A 19,947-nucleotide genomic window follows, 5' to 3' on the forward strand; every position below is an offset into this window, starting at 1 on the left:
AACACGCACACTTGTCTTCTCATCCCATGTCCATGTCCTCTAACAAATCCTTCCAGGGTGGGGGTGGGGGGCTTCCTCTAATCTAGAGCCTGTCAATGCATGAGCACAGGTACTATGCATCTATGATCCTCACCTCTCCCTTCTTGACCAGCCCTTCTTTCTCAATTTTTCCTTTCATTTTTACAGTATTTTAATTTTCAAAGAGCTGTCATTTCTAATCTCACTTTATCCTCATAACATCCCTGAAAGTAGAGAAGACACTATTCTCTCCACTTTACAGTTAGGCAGATTGTAGGAGTGGATGAAAAGAGCCTTGTCCAAAGCCACCTGGTGAGTGGACCTACGAACCGAAGGGAGACTGGCGCACTCCCAGTCCTCTCTCCTCTAGCGACTGGCTGAGGACACTGAGGCTGTAGGTTCAGAACCACAGGCTCTCCTACAGTTGGGCTAGCTGCAGGGTTTTCCCCAATCAGAACTTACTCCCTCTCCTCAGTCCCTCCCTCCCCCTTTTGCTGCCCTTCCCCACCCCACAGTCTTCCCCTGGAAGAGAAAAGGCAGAAAACTTTTCCATAATACCTAAACTCCTTAGATCACTTTCTCTACCACCTTCTCTTCTCCTACAACTCTCCTGCCCCCCACGTTTCCTTGTTTGGAGGGAAAGTCCAAAACGGACAAATGTCAAGTCTTCCACCGGTAAAAGAAACTCCCAGATACCAATTCTTAAAAATCTGAATCTCTTTAACCCTGCCTGGATCCGCTGATCTCCGGCTGCGCCCCCTGCCCCTGGGACTCTCTCAGTTTCTAGGGCTCCCCTCCTCGGCTCGGTTGTCGGTCCTGCTGAGCCTAGCAGTCTCTCTGGCTCCACCTCTCACTGAGTGTGTCTGTCTGTCTGTGTGCCTGGTCCCCCTCCCTCGGCCCTCTCTGTGGTTCTCTTCTGCGTCTCTGTCTCGATCTCGCTTCTTCTCTTTACCCCTGGTGAGTCAGAAACAAAGGAGGGAGGGGGAAGCTGCACAGTAGGTCGGCCTCCGCGATTCGCCCTTTATTCTGAACTCGCGACGTCAGCGGGGCCCGGGCGGGCAACTGTGGATGGAGCGGCCGGGAGCGGGCTGGGGAGCCCAGAGGGAGCCGGGTCGAAGCAGAGAGCAGCCCCTGAGCGCTGGGATCGGGATGGGAGGTGTGCGGGGGGCGGGATAGAGGGAGCCGAGGGGGGGCAGGCCTGCGTGTGTGTGACAGTGCGAGAGCGAGGGAGGCTGGCCCTTAGTGTAACCGGAGCTACAAAGAAGGGAGACTGGGAGAGCCTAGAAGAGGGAGGAGGAGGAGGAGGAGGAGGAGGAGGAGGAGGAGGCGGAGGCGGCGCCCGGGGCATCTCCAACACCCTCCCCCTTGGAGCGAGCCACATCAAACCGGCCTCCGCCACCGGGACCCCGGGCCGGCCCCCCACCCCCTCCCCTCCGCCCGAGCCCACCCGGGATGATGAAGAAGAACAATTCCGCCAAGAGGGTGAGTGTCTCTGGCTTCCTCTCGTTCAGTTGACTTTCTCCTACCAGGACCCCCTCCATCTCCTTCCGGGGTTCCGGCCTGTTTTGGGGGGGAGCAGGGACCTTGGGAGCGCAGAGTCCCCTTCCCCTGCCCCCCCGTTCCTCCTTGGCCATCCCGGTCTGAAGATTTTACATTCATTCAATCCATGGGATGCAGTTACCTCCCCCGGATCCTGAGCCTGTCACCCTAGTTGCTAGCAAGAACCTTCAGTGTCTGGGGGTGCTTTCTGCTGGGGGGAGGCTGGCCGAGGCGGGCAGCACTTGCCCCTCCTCTACCCCCACCTCCTCTCCACTGGGAAACTAGCAGCAGTTTGCATCGTGCTCTGCGGTGGAGAAAGGGGAAAAAGACAATGAAGATAGAATAAAATGCCATTAGCCCCAGCGGCTTTGGAAAGGGGGAAATGGGGGCGGGGGCGGGAAAGGGGGAGAAGGACTGTGGGAGAGAGTCGCCGGTCCCCACTTTTCACACCCTCTCCCTCCCCAAGGCCTGAGCTCCCAGCCTCTCCATCACCTCCCCTGGGTTGTTTCAGCTGTTTATCTCAGGCTGAGGGAGGTCATGATGGGAAAGCGGACCGACTGCCAAGAGTGAGGACCCGCGGGAACCTCACTGGCTTCCCCCAGTCTCTCCAGCCCCTAGGGGGATCAAGAAGGCGGGGAGGGAGGCAGCTAGAGGAGAGTGGGAGAAAGAAAAAAAATAACACTTAATAATGTGCTTCTCATCTTCCCCACCCCCCACCCCCTGCGGCAGGGGCCCCAGGATGGAAACCATCAGTCCGCACTGCCTGAAAAGGTCGGCTGGGTGCGGAAATTCTGTGGGAAAGGGATTTTTAGGGAGATCTGGAAAAACCGCTACGTGGTGTTGAAAGGGGACCAGCTCTACATCTCTGAGAAGGAGGTAGGATCCCCTTGCCTTCAACCACCCCGGCTCTCCTCTCCACATTCCCTCATTCTCTACATCCGCCTTTTACATCCACTCACTTCTACCTCCCCACCCCCACCCCACCCCCATAAACCATATTTAGTATTCCCAAAGCCAGTTGAGGGAGCAGACTGTCTATCCTCCACCACACCTTGTCCGATGACAAGGTTGACCTTCGCTGAGATATTGCCCCGAGCTGGGTGGCAGACATCGAGTCTGAATCCTAGTTGGGGGTTTTTTCTTTGCATACATTTTTCTGATTGCAATGGTGATTTTATCCCAAGATTTAAAAAAAAAAACACCCTTCTGATAAATGGGGAGCCCTTCCCCCAATGTCCCCTCCTACCCCACCCCCAGTCTTGTCTGCAGCCTCCATCTGCAGACAGAATTGTTTCCCCTGCTGCTGCTAAAACATTCTGCTCAGTCCACCCCCCCCAACCCCCAGCCCCAAGCCAACCTCCCTCCCTTTTCCTGTTTCTAGCTAGACCATACATTGATCATATCAACAGCTCGGCTGCCCTGAATCATAAGGGAGATAGAATAATACCACACACACATAGGGCCCAAGATCCCTGGGATATGCGAAAGTCAGTTCAACAGTGACCTGGGCTAGAGCATAAAGGTTTGTGAGTGCTGGGGGAGTCTGTTTGTTGCCATTCAACTTAACAAACATTTATTAAGTTCTTATTATGTGTCCATTATGCTCTTTTCCCTCCTTTGCCTCCCAGGAAAATAAAAGGGACAGAAAAAACTTCCAAGTCAGTTGGGCACCAGAGAAAGCGTTTCTTATCCCCTTTTTTGCCTCCCTAGGAAACCATAGGGGGGAAATGCAACCAGCAGTCTTTGTCTTTTCCCCAGTTAGCTCCAGTTCTGTTGTTAAACTAGAAACTTCAGCTCATGTTGGTTGAGGATACCCAGGTCCTGGTCATAGACCGTGGACACTACATTCCCTTACCATCTCCCCCACTCCTTTCTGTGTGTTTCCTTGGACGGAAGAAAAGGACTGTGCCTCAAACCAGAAAAAACAAACAAACAAAAAAAGATGACTTACAGACGGAACTTAGTTTATATAGTAATAAGAAATCTAAACTGAGCCCCTGGCCAGAAGTCATTTCATCTCCTTTACTACCTCTGTGTCACACAGCTGGAAGACTCTTCCTGGACTTTCCTTTGCCTCCTCTGCTTCCCTTGTCTCCCTACTCAGCACTGACTGAGGGAAGTCCTCCTTGAATTCTGACTTCCCAGAGTCCCCTGCTTTAAGGAACAGCTTTTCTTATTCTCAAGATTGTGCTTGGCCAAATACATCCTTTTATGGTATTCATACACTTTCTGGCCAAGACTAAAAACTAAAGGCACAGGAGCAATCAAGGTTGTAGCAAAGTAGGAAAGACCTGGAAACCTTCTACCCTCAAAATCTCTCTTTAAGAGGGAAACCTCAATTGTCCAAATTGTGTGGGGTCTGGGTCTTTATCTGAATACTGGAGAAAGTCTGGGACCAGAGAAGAGGAAGAAAAAGGAAGCAGGCTGATTTGTTTTTAGGGAGTTTGACAGGAAAATACCCCTTCAGTGCCACAGAGGAATTTCTCCACAGTTTTCTGATTTTCCTGAACAAGTGTCAAAGTGTATCATCTGTTTTCCCTGAACTTCATAATGGCAGGAAACGTCAGAGAACAGTCAGGGAGGACTTCCCACACGTCACATCACATCACGAGGGGAAACACAAGTATGGTGAGGGGGAGGAGTGAATAGGAAGGAACAAAAGGAAACAGGGCATCCCTTTCTTGTTGGTGTTTTAGTAAGGGAGTAGTCATGGAGAGGGTCAGCGTGACCGACCCTTGCCTGTAGGAGAGGAAGGTTGGAGTGTGGAGGCAGAGGGAGGGATGGAATGACCTCAAGCGGAGATGTCTGGTGTTCTATGAATCAGCAGCATCTGGCTAGTTATGGGAGAGGTTATTTAAAAGAAGGGATGCAAAGTGTGGTTCTGCTCCTCCAAAAGAAATGATTACAGTAGAAGAAGGCATTAGGTGATCAGGGAAACAAATTGGTCAATGGCTTTCTCTTCTTGTGAGGCATTTTCTTTGCAGAAATCAGCCTAAGTTTTAGGGGCTCCTAACAGGGATCCAGATTTCATCTTTCCCATAGAGAAGGGCATGAAAGTTCCCACACTTCCCTCACAACTTCTCCCTAGTACCCCAACTGGTGATCATGGTGTCATCTCAGGCCAAAGTAGCCCTTTCCCCCGAAGTACGTAAGCAATGACAGGACTGAGTCTTGAGGACTGAGAATGATAAATGTAAATTTAAAGGGCAGGTTAAGGGGTGGACATCCTAGTGAAGTTTTAAACTTTAATCTTAGTGATGCAAACTTTCATTTTAGTGACAAATTTAACCTAAAACTGCACTAAGACTTTTGTGACACACTGTATATTGTATTTTAGATCATTTATAAGTTGTTTCATACAAGATCAACAGTTAACATATGTAAAGTGCTATATAAATGCAAGTCATGGTGATGATAATGATGATTCAAGAATGTCTTTGTCTTTATACCTACCACTCCTAGTAAATTTCCCATATTTGTCCTTCTCCTCCAATTACCTTTCAGACCTGGGGACCACAGAACAGACAGGCAACCCCAGGAGGGAAGGGACCCTCTGATGCCAAGAGAGTTTCTTTAGGGGTGATCTGAGCTCCCACAAGTGCCCTGCCCCAAAGCAGCCTATCTGTGTTCTTGAGAGGTTTTCTAAGTCCTGAGACTAAGGTCTCATTTTCCAGAAGGATCTGAGGGTCTTCAAATAAGTGGTACTGACATTGCAGGAATAGAAATCTCCCTCAGGAAGACTTTGGAATAGCTAGAGCAAGGGGGTCAGGGCATGTCTTTTTTTATGTACACCTATGCCTTTGTAGACCTGGGACACAGAGGCAAAGAAAGGGATGCAGCAATTTCAAAAGATAAGTAATTCTGTGGGTGGCTTTTAGAGATTATTTTGATGGGGAAAAAAAACCCATAATAAAATGCAGGAAGGAAACTGAAATCTGGACTCCCTGACCCTGACCCCTTGGAATATGCACTCTTATACCACTTCTGTCTGTTTTTTTCCCCATCTTACCTAATATCCATCTCAATTTTCCCTTTTTCCTATGGCCTCTTCTAAGTTCTCAGTTCTGATTATAAGTGAACCCACTCCCCTCTTCTGGGGAAAGAAGAATAAACCACCCACCCTTATGCCCCTTCCCTTACACACACCCATTGCCTTCCTCTCCATAACTTCTGGTCTCTGTTGATATTCTCAACTCTGGGAAAGGAGGGGGAAGAGAAGTGACACATCATTGTATGTCCCTGCCCCATGTTTCTGGGAATTGTTCTTGACTTAGGAGCCCCTTGCCAGGGTCCGGCCACACCTCTGCCAATGTGGCTTCAGAGTCTTTGGTTCCTTTCTCCTCCCCAAAAAGTCTAAGGAGATAAGAAGAGGAGAGGTCTGGGAGACCCCAACCATGAAAAAAATCCAAGTAGATATAATACACCAGATTGGAGCCGGTAGGGTGGAAGGATGAATTTTTTGTTATAGTGCTCAGTACTATAAAGCAGTTCTTGATTCCAAAAGATAGGTAGACAGTGCAGAGTGGAATTGGAGATTAGGGCTTAGGGACTGGTAGAGAAACCTGCATTTATCTGAGATGGTGCCAAGAGTTTTATTTGGAAGCAGGAGGAGGGGCAAAGTAGCCTCTGAAGTGCCAGGCTTGTAATTCTAAAACATATGTGACTCAGGATTCTGTATCTGAGTATGTTCATTTTGTTATCTCTGACCAGGGGACTCTGCTGTGCATGGGGCTGTATCCCAGGGGGTCTTGGGAGACTTGTAGCTACATGCAGTTGTGTGTTTATCTATAACAAGGCCAGCACTAGGAGACACACGTGGAGATTGGTTTGTGTTTCTTTCATCCTAGCTATTTCTCTTCCAGAAACTATAGCCTGCTTATCCTCAAAGGTACCCCTCATACCAGGCCTCCCACCTAGTGGGGAAACAGTAATAGAGGCCACCTTCTTCCCAACTATACACCCATTATAGACCCCCTGACTTCCTCTAAAGCTCTTAAGCACAGGCCCACGCTTGTGGACTAATTCATTGGGAGAATTGAGTAAGACTGCTTTCTCTGTCCTCTGTCCTAATCAGACCCAAATGAACCCAAAAGCTAGTTCTTGTCCCCCTGCTTCAGAAGACAAAGGGGGATGCTCCAGAAAGGGATATGAGAGGATCCTAAGGGACAGTTTAAAAAATGAACGTGGGGAGAAAGGTTAACGAAGTCTCATTTGTTGTGATCGGAGAAGACCATGAGAATAAGGGCGGATTCTTAGAAGGAGATTTAGGAAGAATTAAGATTAGATACAAGGGATAACTTCTCAACAATAAGGAATCTTCAATTCTCAAAATGGGGTGGGTGGTACAAGGAGATTGTGGAATGTTTTCTTTAGAAGAGCCTTGTGTCTCTAGAAGTACCTGTCAGGCAAAGGCAGTTCCAGAAGAGCTGGAAGGGGAGTTCATTCCAAGAAGCACTGGGCTTGCTCCAGAAGGCCTGGGATTTACTGCTTCCTAGCCAATGACCTTGATTTAGCAAGTCACCTAACCTCTAAAGAGCTCAGTCTTCTTGTCTGTAACATAGGGCTAATAGTGCTTGCAATACCAGGTCACAGTGTTGTTGTAAGGAAAACACTCTGTAGGCTGGAAAGTGTATTCACGTTAGCTGTCATTAGTGTTATCGTTATTCTTAGATGATTGTACAGACTCAATGAATCTAGGTTGAATTGACAGAGGACCTTAAGGGGAGCCTGAGATTGAGAAGAGGGGAAGTATAGTTTTTAACTATACTGAGGAAACTTTGCAGTACAGGGAGTGAGTCTCTGTTGCTATGGCAATCTGACGCCTGAAATACAAGAGGCAGATGAGTCTCTTTATAAAAAGGTATAGTAAAGGTGGGGGCTGAGTAGGGGCAGAGCCAGGGGCACCCACAGTAAGTCTGTCTATAGAGGGAGGTTACAGGTGAATCCTCCTTAGCCTTTCTTGCCTCCTTCCTTCTAAGATCATGGACGAATACATTTGGAGAATTGATTAAGATTATTTTTGCTGGCCTCTGACCTAATCAGACCCAAATGAACCCAAGAGCCAGTTCCAGGTCCCCCAACTTCAGAAAACAGTAGGGGACACTCTGGGAAAGGATATGAGAGGATCCTAAGAGAAAGTTTTTAAAATGAACCTGGGAAGAAAGGTTAAGAGAGTTTGATTTGGGAGCTTCTAGAGATCTGAGGCTGTCCCTGCCTTCTCCAAGGTAAGGGAATGAACTTAGCCACTTCAGCCATGTCCCCTACAGGACAAGGGAGAAGAAGAGAAGAGTGGGATTGAGAAAATGTGGTCTCTGTCCTGGTGGAAAAGAATGGGGGAATAGGATGCTTGTGAACAAATCCTCTATCTAGGAGTTAACCAATGAGCCCTCCCAATTCCTCCCCTCTCTGTGGTAGCTTCTCAGAGCCTCCTGACATGCAGCCACCCCAGACTTGGTTGTTTTTGGTTTTGGTTTTTTTCTCTCCCTGGGCTGGTTTGAACCAATGAGTTAATAGGGGAAAGGGCCAAATAATTCTTATCTCCCCCCACCCCGCCAATTCACCCCGCCCCCCGCCCCCCCAGATAAAAGATGAGAAAAATGTCCAGGAAGTATTTGACCTGAGCGACTATGAGAAATGCGAGGAGCTTCGGAAATCCAAGAGCCGGAGCAAGAAGAACCACAGCAAGTTTACCCTGGCACACTCCAAACAGCCTGGGAACATGGTATGTCCTCCCTCCTGCCTTGGCCCCCTGGACGCACATTGTACACAGCGCTGTTGAGAAGATCTCTCCCACACACATGCTCCCTGTTTCTCTCAGTGACTTCTCTTACTTCCCAAGTCTAGAGTCCCCAGGCTCCCCATCAACTTTGACCTTTTCTTGAAAAGTATTCATCCCTCAATCTCTCCCAGGCCCTCAGGCTCCTCTCCTCTGCCCATCCTATTTTCTTAAATTTGCCCAGAAAAGAAAGCCCCTTTACTTCTTTGGGAGTGAATGCTTACATTGTCCCTAAGAGGCAAATTGTAGCCTAGGCCTATTTCCTTTTGTAGCAGCTACTCCCATTTCCTGGAAAATGTCCCTTCATACATGTAAAGATTTTTTTGTTTTGTTTTGCCTGTCCTTCACTGCCCCCAACCACCAGCCTTCTCTTCACCAGCCCCATAATCACCATGTCCCTGTCAATATTCTCTCCTTCACATCCATACTTCATTTGAGCTTAGGGGCCAGTATAGCAGACCCCAAGACTATCCTATACAAAATATGTTTCCCCTTTCAGTTCATGATCACTTCTAAGACAGAGTACCCAGTTGGGCGGTTTTGTAGAGTGGACATAGTGGCATCCCTAAAGAGGTGGTGTGGGTTTGTGGGAAGGGGGAAGAGAAGGGATGATGACAGAAATAGAATCTCCCTCCTGGAAAAGGTGGGGCCAAAACAGATAAGAAATCTTAGTGTTTTCACTATTAGTCTCCAAGGTACCCTCAGGGGTAGTGGTATTAATTGTAATCCCCAGGTTATAACAAAAATCTTCACCCCCCCCACCCCCAACCAGGCACCCAACCTGATCTTCCTGGCAGTGAGTCCAGAGGAGAAGGAGTCTTGGATTAACGCCCTCAGTTCTGCCATCACCCGAGCCAAGAACCGAATCCTGGATGAGGTTGGTGAGGTTGGGATCAGTGTGGAGATGGGCAGGTCTAGCTAGCACCAAGAGGAAAGCCGAATTAACTAACTGGCCCCATTGACCTGCTCCCCTCCAACTCCCTCCCTCTCTCTCAAACTCATGCTTACATCCCCCTATCCCCTTCCCAGCTCTCTCTCATCCAGGTCCTCTATTCCTACTTTAGGATTTGAGGACCAGAGTTTAGGGGCTAGATTAGAGGTTCTTTCAAAAACTAGGAGATCCTGAAATCCAAGGGATGTATTGTGGGACAGGTCATGGGATCTGTTCCCCAGTGCAGGTATTGTCAGGGAAGCTGAGACAGAACACAAGTCTTCTCATCCTCAGGTCACCGTTGAAGAGGACAGCTTCCTTGCCCATCCCACCCGAGACCGAGCAAAGATCCAGCACTCTCGACGTCCCCCAACCCGAGGACACCTAATGGCTGTGGTACGTAAGAGTATCAGAATTTCCATATTAATTGGGACCCCTCTTCCATCCAAGTCAAGATTTTATCTTATAAAATGTCTCCAGGATACATCTTTGTATAAGGGTGTGATAATCCTCCTTGCCAGGTAGTGTACATCGTAGAACATTCTAGTTTCCCTTAGTGTTTTGTGCATCATTACCTAACCCTTAATACAATAAATATTCAGATACTTAGCATATACCACCTGCCTAGAAAGTGTTAGGTTGTAGTACATACAAAAAATTTTAATCCATAATACATAAAGTCCTTACCCTCAAGGAACATTGTCTAATTGAAAGGTCAACAAATCATCAGGCATTTAATAAACTCCTGCTAAGTGCTGGAAATACAAAGACAAAAAGAAAAGTCCTGGTGCTCAAGAAACTTAAATTTTATCAGGGCAGAAAGCCTGGTCACATATAAGTATAAATAAAATAAAGGAAATCTGTGGAGGGAGGCACTAGGAGCTAGGGTCAGCAGGGTTTGAAAGCAAAATATAGAAGGCAATACCTGAGCTGAGTTTTGAAGGAAACCAGGGATTGATTCTAAGAGGCAGAATTTTGGTAAAGAGGAAATGTATTCCAGATATGGAGCACAGATAGCATCTAGGCCCAAAGATGGTAGATGAAATACTGTATATGAGAAATAGCAGAAGGCCAGTTTAACTGAACTAAAGAGAATATGTAAGGAAATAATAGAAATCCTAGAAAGGCGAAAGGTAGGTTGGAGCCAGATTGGGAAGGGCTTCGAATGCCAGAGAAGTTTATGTAAGATCCTAGGAGCAGGTATATGACATGATCAGTCTAGTACAGGGATGGGGAACCTGGTCCCTCGAGGCCATGTGTGGCCCTGTAGGTCCTTAAGTACAGCTTATTTACTGAATCCAAACTTCACAGAACAAATCCTTCTATTAAGGCCTCCAAGCCAAAGGTTCCCCATCCTTGGTCTAGTACCTTAGGAATGTCACTTTGGTATTTCTGTGAAAGAAGGATTATAGACAGAAGATCCCTAAGTCAAAGAGAGAGGAGAAATATGGAAATTTAAATAATACTACAAGAATTTTTTTAAAAACCACTGCAAGAGATGTCATGAGGTAATATATGAGAAAATGTCAACTAAGTGGCTTATCACTAGGTTGTTGTTAGACTCAGATGAGATAGTGTATATCTATAGCACTACGTAAATGTCTCGATTAATGTATTCTTACAAGTTTGTTAACCTGCTGTATGTTTGTCCACGTTTCAAAGGGGGATCAGTAGTCTAAATATTGCCATTTTGTTTTGGGTGGTTGTTGTTTTAAGGTCGCAGTATGAGACTGGGGAGATCAGGATAGTGGCCGGGAAGTCATGTAAGCTAGGAGGAGGAAGGGAACACGCACGCATTTATATGGCACCTGTTGTGTACAGCATTTAGCCCTAACGTGCTAAGCACTTTTTGCAAATATAATTTCGTTTGATCATCACAACAGCCTTTTGAGGTAGGTGCTTTTAGCATCCTCATTTTACAATTGAGGAAACTGAGGTAGTTGGAGATATGTGACTTGCACAGTTTACTTAGCTAGTAGAGTCTGAGGTCACATTTGAACTCAAGTCTTCCAACTCCAGGTCCATCACTCTATCCACTATACCACCAGATGCCTCAGTAACCACTGCCCTCCCACCCCCACCCCCAGAGGGATGTGAATGAGGAGATATGGAATATCTTCTTAGAACCAAACCTTACATTGACTTCTTGGGGCAAAGTGACACGTGCCTCTTTCCACATGTAAAATCCTTATGTAGATTCCAGTAATCAAGTGTAAATTATCATCATACAATTACCAGGAACCTTGAAGACAGAGCCTGCTTCCTGCCTTTCTTTAATTCTCTAGCACAAAGTAGGCATCTAGTAAATACTCATTGCATAGAATTGAATTAGAGGAGACATCAGCCAGGGAGGAGTAACATTTGCCTGGGTAGTCATTCCCAATATCTCTGTTCATGACCATGATCATTGTACTTCCTGATGCAGGCCTCAACCTCTACCTCTGATGGAATGTTAACCTTGGACTTGATCCAGGAAGAGGACCCCTCCCCTGAGGATCCCACTTCTTGTGCTGAGAGCTTCCGAGTTGACCTGGACAAGTCTATGGCCCAACTGGCAGAAGGCCGGCGACGGGCAGACTCAGACAAAATCCATACTCCCTTGGACCGGGGCCGTAGCATTCCCCGGCCCTGGGAGAAGCCAGAGAAGGGTGCCCCCTATACTCCTCAGGCTCCCAAGAAGCAGACACCTTCAGAAAAAGCCCGGTGTGCTTCCTTGGAAGAAATCTTGTCTCAGCGGGATGCTGCCCCAGCCCATGGCCTGCTGCAGCTCGAGGATCACTCTACCCCAACCCCACCTCACCCTGGACAGCTGTCTCGGATCCAGGACCTGGTAGCACAGAAACTGGAGAAGACACAAGAGCTACTGGCAGAGGTGCAGGGTCTGGGGGATGGGAAACGAAAGGCCAAGGACCCTCCACGTTCTCCCCCTGACTCTGAGTCAGAACAGCTGCTGCTGGAGACAGAACGACTGCTTGGGGAGGCATCCTCCAACTGGAGCCAGGCAAAGAGAGTACTGCAGGAGGTGAGGGAGCTGAGGGACCTGTACAGACAGATGGACCTTCAGAGCCCAGACTCCCAACTCAGACATACTGCTCCACACAGCCAGTACCGGAAGAGCCTGATGTGAGGGGGCAGGAAAGAGGGACTTAGGACATGTTGGGGGGAGGGATGGGCAGACACTGGGACAGCGCTTGTTTTGTTTTATTTTGTTTTTTAATTTACCACGATCCAAAAAGAAAAAACCCAACAACTCATGGCTCCTGCTGGTGCCTAATCCACCCTTGTTCCCTCTCCCTTTCCCTCTGGAACCATAGACTAGACTCAGATTTGAGGGAGAGGTATCCTCTACTGAATGGTAAAGATCTGGACCCAAAGAGGAGAGAAGAGATGGCTGTCTGACCCTAGTATCAGAGAGGTGGGGAGGAGTAATGAGAACTGGACTCTCCACAGTCCCCTACCCCAACACGGAGGCCATGTGTTTATGGTTCAGATCCTAGCTGGCTGGGGATAGAGGGAATAACCATTTTATGCCCCCAAAGGGTGACATGCTAGCCAGAAAGTCCAGACTCTGGGGAGTGGGTTCCACTTCCATCTGTTTCACCCCTTGGTATCGGTAAAGGGGAGGAGGCTCAGAACGGGGCAAGAAGGATAGTTTGTGGAATCAGACATGATCGTTCTAACATCAGCCCCTCATTGCTTCCTGAGCTCCCTCTCTTTCTCCTTTATTTCTTATTTTGGTGTTTACTTCTCACTTCCCCCCACCCGAAAATGAGTTTAAAGACATGATGCTTCCTTATAGTGGAATCATGAAGAGATGGTCTTTGCTTCTCAGAGGGGAACAAGCTCCTCTAGCAGGGGAACTAGGGACAGCTGACCCCAAGAGAGAACTGATCTAAGAATGAAACCTGATTGTGGAGCATGCTGGGTAAAAAAGAGGGGAAAAACCAAACACATGTTCATGTTCCTCTTTTAGCCAGGCCAGTTTTCTGGGGCCTTCCCCCTACTCTGTCTGCCCCTAAGACTGCTTGTCCCTGTCTCTGAAAGAGAATCACTACCAGGAAAGGAAGTCATGTGTATGTGCTCACATGTGCATGCATGCGCACGCACGCACACACACACACACACACACACACACACACACACACACACACACACACACACACACACACACACACACACACACCACTTGACTCAAACCTCTTTGGTCCACCAACAGGTGCCAGGCCTCCATGAATCTTTGTCTATGAGAGATCCTATACAATTTAAACTACTTGTCCTCTGCCATTTGCAACAATGATGAGGGGAAGGGAGGGAAAAGAAATGTCAGTGATTTCGAGAAAGAGAGTTTAAAACTGGCCCTTTCTGGGAGAAAGAAAGGAAGGAAGGAAGGAAGGAAGGGAGGAAGAAAAGAAGGAAGGAAGAGAAAAGAAGAAAGACTGACAGACAGATAGACCTCTGCATTATTAGCCTCTGGGTTCTATTCTGCAGGGGGCCCTTCAACCCTTCAATCTAGGACTAAGGGCTGGAAGGGAAGAGGAATGTTTGTGTATAGGAAAATGGAAGTATCTGAGAGGACGTGACCATCAAGACAAACCAAACAGAAAGCTCCATTCCCATTTCAAGTCTCCCTCTCACTCTCCAATCTATCTAGAGATGAGGCAGGAAAGGATAGAGAAAAGTAGTATTTGGAGGAACATAAACCTTTACCACCTAACAAACCCAAGGCTGGCACCTAAGCTCATTCCATTTCTCCTCCTGATGTCACCGCCCCCTGCCAACACAATCAGGAAAGAAACCCTTCCATTTCCACTAAATCTGTCATCTCTCCATTTCATAGTCAGGAAATTCCCTCTCATGACCTTTAGCAAGCACCTTCTCTGAAGGGCATTTAACTCACTTTGACAGGGACAGAGGCTTAAATTTCAAGACTGGTTTCCCCACAGCCCATGCCAAAGATCTTTTGGGATATTGGAAAAGGAAAATACAATTCTGGGGTGCTAAAGGTAGAAGACCTCCAAAACCCCTTGGCCCAGCAAACAGAAGCAACCATTTTGTGGCCACCCACAGTCTGAATTCAACCTACACTTTCTTTCTATTTCTTAATCTTCCATCTTACTTTATTTTCATTTTATTTTACCAACATTTTCCCCTTTTCTCCTTTTTTTCTTCCTAGTCACTCCCACGTAGCAAGAGGAGAGACAAAGAGTAAGAATGACATGTATTCCTAAAACATGCCACTTTGTCTTGGTTCCCAGGGGACTGGAGAGATGGGGAGACACTAAAGAAAGGGGAGTCAAAGAGAAAAAGGGAGAAAAGTAAAAGTAGGCTCCCCAGTGAGAAATAAGGAAGTATTTGGTACTGAGCTCTACGGTACTTTCTAAAGCCCAGAGACCTTTCCATCTGATTTGCAGCTAGAACCTTCTACTCATATTGTCTCTCCCATTAGGACTGAGCTCCTGGGGAGAACAGACTATCTTAATTTTCAATTTATATCCCCACTTCTTTGCACACAGTAAGCACTTAATAAATACTTTTTTATTCACACATTAATCAGGCGCCCAAGAATGAGTTTCCAACTCCCTAGCAAAATGCTGAATCTGGACAATTCATCTTTTAAAACTATACTCTGTTGTCCCTAGACCTGTTAGCTCAGTCGGTTACCATATGGTGCTAATGAGGTCAAGTTCACAAGCTCAATCCTGGCTTAACCTAAATTATTTCACTCTGCTTCAAGGCTAGAGTGTCTGCCCTTTTAATCTTTGTTGACTATTTTACAATTGTAGTTGTGTGGATGGGTGAGTACCAGTCTGTCATCATTACTAGGAAAGAAGTCAAAGTTTATGCCCTACTGCTAGCAGTTCAGTAGTATCATCTTCCTTTACAGGCATGTTTTTCGATCAACAACTCAGGCAGTTCTGCTTATTAAACTGAAGCTTAAGAATACTTTATTCTCCTAGCCCAAGGGTAGGGAACCACATGTGGCCCTCTAGATCCTCAAGTGTGGCCTTTGAATCCAAACTTCACAGAAAAAATCTGGAGGATTTGTCCCAAAGGTTCCTCATCCCTGCTGTAGCCTCTTTCTCCCTACACTGCAGTGGAATTCCATCATTCCCATTCCCACCACCCCTAGGGTGTTATTGTTCAGTCGTTTCAGTTGTATCTGACTCTTCATGACCCCATTTGGGGTTTTCATGGCAGAGATACTAGAGTGGTTTGCCATTTCCTTCTCCAGCTCATTTAACAGATGAAGAAACTGAGGCAAACTGGGTGAAGTGACTTGTCCAGGGTCACACAGCTAGTAAGTGTCTGAGGGTGAATTAGAACTCAGGTCTTCTCAACTCCAGGACCAGCCCCACTGTTATCTAGCTGCCCCTAGGGTATGGCATCCCTTTCTATCAAAGGGTGCAGCCCCCCTCCCCCATTATTCTTTGTTTTTTGTGGTCACGTGGTTTACATAGGAATCTAACCAGCCAGCATTGATGGAAGAAGGAAGAGAGGAGCATGTAGATGAAGAAGGCTGGAGAGAATCAGATCCTAAGCCCATTTGCTAAAGGGGGAGACAGGAGATCTGAGGCATGGTGCCAGTCTTACTGGGAATTCTTAAATTTCTTCTTTGTTCATCTGTTTAAAAAAAAGGGTGGGTGTCAATCTGTAAGGTGTCTTCCAGATCTAAAATTCTGAGTCTATGAGCTAACAGCCATTTTTCCAGAAAATATTTAAACACACACACACACACACACACACACACACACACACACACACACACGTCTTCCCTGCCTTTACTCCCATCTTGCCAATGACAAAGTTACTATCTTATCTTTGCACAAAAATATTCTGGGAGATGGAGGATCACTTTCAGGGTTCTCCAGATAGGGGAAAGTAAGCAATCCAAGACAAGGAACTAGCTGTCAATATTTAGGGAAACCCACAGAAAGAGGAGGATCACCCCCAGCTTCACGATGCAGTCATGGCCGTAACCCTCTACTTCCATCCTCCTAGCCTGGAGAGTGGGCTATGGAAGAAGAGACTCGAGCAGAAGGCTAGAGGGTGCTTCTGGTCTGTCTTATTAAAAAGAGTAGCAGCAGAGCTATTTTCTCATCAAGTAGAAGAACCCATGCGCAGCTTGTTTTGTGTCATTTGGATGTTCTTTAAGGTATCAGAAATCTCCCAATTGCCCCTCTCAGTCTGCTCTGTCCTCATCAGTTCCCCTGTTGCTCAAGGCTTTCTCCCATTCTCCCTATTCAGGCTGAAGCTGGGACACCACCGCAGTCCAGGGAGCTAGAAAACAGCAGGATTCTTTAGTCCCTTCCCTTTTCTTCACTTCCAAAAGCCAACATGGGGGAGTCCCCTCATCCAAACCTCCAAAGGAAGCTGACACTGCCTAGTTCCACAAGGCACAGACTGCCCAGCAGCAGTGCCTGGCATGGGCAGCGTCTCTACCTCGGTGCCTTGGCTTTGCTCCTTTTCTGTTTTTCTGCTCTCTTCCTACCTCCCGGTCTCCCAACTACAGCAGCCAATCCCCAGCCTGCTCTAGAGCAGCACCATATATGGAGAAGTTGGAAAGAAACCCAAATGAATGCGGGAACACACACACACACATACACACACACACACACACACACACACACACACACACACACACACACACACACACACACACACAACTGTGTGTCTGTCCCTGTGACCATATTCTCAAATCCATATGTGTCTGTGTGTCTCACCACATCTATTTCCTCAGTTCAGCAACCTCCCTTTTCCCCACCCCCACCCCTTGGGGAACCTATTTGTTGCCCATCACTACCCCCACCCGCACCCCCTTGATCAACACTCCAACTGCTCTGACCTAGATTCCCCTGCACTAATTACAGGCCTAACTATATCCACCCATCACCCAACTTAGCGCAGCTGAGACCCTGGAGGTCCATTAGAGCAACTCACAGCTCTGCTGTGCTCAGGAAATGAGAGGGAGCCAGAGACACCTCCCCTCCACCCCTACCCTGTGGAAATCATCAATGTTTCTTTGAAGGTTGGATCTTTGAGATGGGGAGGGGGGGCCCCGTTGAAGCAGAGATGAAAGAGAACAAGGGACCTGAGAGAGTGAATTGGAAGACAGATGGCATCCCCAACAGGAGGACATAGGTGGGAACTGGGTAAGACTGTATGCTGCTATCCAGATGTGCCTGCGTTCCCACCCTAGCCATTTTCCAAGCTCAGTGACTATAGCTCTGCCCAAGTTGGCTTAGGAGGGATCCAGGTTAGGACTTCTTATTCACAGCCAAAAGTGACCTTAGAGAAAAACAAACAGCCATGGGAACTTGATCTGTATGTTGAGGATGGTCTCTGGGCATCTCCTAGCTCAGGAATTTCCATCTCTTTATCCGCACCTCACCCTCCTCACCTTAGCATCTTCCTTGAAGAGACAGAGAAAGAGCAGGAAGTTCACTCATCAAGTCATTCCACGCATCAGGGACTTCTCAGAAACCACATGATAATCTCAGAAATTCTCTCAGAAGCCCCTGTCTCATTCTTGCCTAGCCTTCTGGACAACAAATAATAATAATAATGATAGCTCACATTTATTATAGTATTTTCATATAATATATATAATTTACAATTACAGTATTTTATTATAGTAGTTTACAGGGCATTTTACATATATTACCTCATTTGATCCTCATAACCACCTGATGAGGTTATTATTATTATCCCCATTTTATAGATGAAGAAACTAAGGCTGACAAAGGTTAAATTACTTCCTCAGAGTCACACCTAGTAAGTGTCTGAGGGAGCACTCAAACAGTTCTGAATGCCTCCACATGCTATCTGTGTGCAGCTACCTTGCACACTTTGCTAAGCAAAAGGACACGAAACTGGACCAGCACATGAAAAGAATTCCCCTGCTACACCAATGAATAGAGAACAGCTTGGGAGTAGGGAGAACAAAACAGGGACTACCGTGGAAAGGACCAAGTCGAGGGGGAAGGGTTGTCCATCCCTAGTCAGATCCCAACCCACTATTATCTAGTAGCTAGGCGGCATCATAGAGTGCTGGATCTGGAGTCAGGAGGATCTGAGGTTCAAATCTGGCTAGCTGTGTGACCCTGAGCAAGTCACTTAAATCTATTTGCCTCAGTTTCCTCATCTGTAAAATAAGGATCATAATAGCACCTACCTCACAAGGTTGCTGTGAAGATCAAGTGAGACAGCAGACAAGCACTTAGCAACGAGCTGGGCACATAGTAAATGCTGCACAAATGTTAGCTATTATTATCTGACCAAAGAGGATATGATCTGAAGTTGAAAGAATTGGGAACCCAGTTATGTATGAACACATACTCTCTACCCAAGGACTGTGAAATATGAAGTGGAAAGAGGTATCATTTCAATCTCTGTCCTCCTGTGCTACCTATCTTTTTGTTTCTCTCTTCCTGGGTTCCCCTCAACGCTTGACGGGAGAAAACAGATCAGACATAGTGCCCCACTACCATTTTGGACTTTGTCAGGGAGAGTTAGAAAAGGAGAAGTGAGAGTGAATCTGATGCTTTGTTTAGTAATTGGGAAGTAGATTTAAAACTGCCAATAGAAGAGGATTACAGACCCCTTTTTCTGTCCTCCCAATCCCCTCAAGTCTTCAGACTTTCACCCCAGATTCAGTTTTTGACATTTGAATAACACTAACAAAACATGGGAAAAGTACAGCTGGGACAAGACGATTTTGATAACAATGAGCTTTCCTGATCATGAAATGGGGGAAAGAAGGGCTGGGTGTCTCCTTTTGGAAGACATTAGCATGGGAACACAACCCTGGGACTCAGCACTACACAGTGATACAGTGAGGAAAGGAGGAATCCTTTCTTTCATAAAGTTCTGTCTACTGGGAGAAACATGGTTTTTTCCCTCGAGGAGCTCCTAGTCTAATTGACTCCCAACAAGAGCTTTCTGGCAAAAGGAAATTTGCCATTGTGAATGTGGAAACTTAATACGTAAGTAGCATGGAGGATTTGACTCTATATGCTTAGTCTTTCCAAGCACTTTGTACCAAAAGATTTAAAATTCATCTAGCTCTAGAGAAAAATTACAGGTGCTCATTATGAAGTTCAATGAACCTTTAGGCAAGAGGCCTAAAGGATTAGAGAGATTATAGTTCCTCCTATTTCCCTAATTTTCTCTTTTCCACTATCCCGTTCTCTCCCTCACCCTATCTCATATACATTGATAGGAACAGTGGCTGTTATACCTAGAACTGCACAACTAGCAGGAAAAGGTCCCTAAACAGCTGCTCTGAACTGGTCTAGTTAATCAGGAGGAAGAAAAAGGAGATATGGACAAAGGGAGCACTCAGAGGTACAAGAATTAACTCTATGTGGCCCTAAATGAGCTACCTGCGTGTGAACTATTGAAGACCAAAATAAAAGCCAATCCACACCAGACCAGCCTCAGTGATGCAACTCAGTCCAAATCTGGTGCATGCTGGACATTGCTTAAAGTTATTCAGCTAGAGAGACATGGAATGAATTAGAGCAGTACCAAAAAAGCACCACCAAGAGTCTGAGAAATTCAGAGAAACATGAGGAGACTTATTTGAACTGATATCTTATGTCCTAGAGTTAAATAAGCAGAACCAATCAATAGACATTAAGCACGGGTCACTGTGCTAAGCCCTGGACACAAAGACAAATGTGAA

The 19,947-nt window shown here is 46.7% G+C and overlaps 1 protein-coding gene and 1 long non-coding RNA gene across 2 annotated transcripts in view; one reads left to right on the top strand and one right to left on the bottom strand.

Annotated features, from left to right (window-relative positions):
- The window catches only part of LOC140527629 (uncharacterized), a 46,825-nt gene that overhangs the window by 15,496 nt on the left and 11,382 nt on the right, over positions 1–19,947 (bottom strand). The window lies entirely within an intron of this gene.
- PLEKHO1 (pleckstrin homology domain containing O1) lies at positions 1,239–12,517 on the top strand. Its single transcript, XM_072644689.1, has 6 exons — positions 1,239–1,500; positions 2,287–2,433; positions 8,138–8,278; positions 9,105–9,209; positions 9,558–9,659; positions 11,689–12,517. The coding sequence occupies exons 1-6, from the start codon at positions 1,471–1,473 to the stop codon at positions 12,388–12,390; spliced, it is 1,227 nt and encodes a 408-aa protein (XP_072500790.1). The 5' UTR covers positions 1,239–1,470; the 3' UTR covers positions 12,391–12,517.

The sequence above is a fragment of the Notamacropus eugenii genome, chromosome 2 (assembly GCF_028372415.1).
Source record: "Notamacropus eugenii isolate mMacEug1 chromosome 2, mMacEug1.pri_v2, whole genome shotgun sequence".
In the NCBI taxonomy this organism is placed as follows: domain Eukaryota; kingdom Metazoa; phylum Chordata; class Mammalia; order Diprotodontia; family Macropodidae; genus Notamacropus; species Notamacropus eugenii.

Bases quoted from the DNA above. Each gene is read 5' to 3' on its own strand.
- PLEKHO1 (XM_072644689.1), top strand. From the start codon at position 1,471: ATGATGAAGAAGAACAATTCCGCCAAGAGG. The intron at 9,210-9,557 runs GTTGGTGAGGTT...TCTCATCCTCAG, and splicing joins AGAACCGAATCCTGGATGAG to GTCACCGTTGAAGAGGACAG. The intron at 9,660-11,688 runs GTACGTAAGAGT...TTCCTGATGCAG, and splicing joins GAGGACACCTAATGGCTGTG to GCCTCAACCTCTACCTCTGA.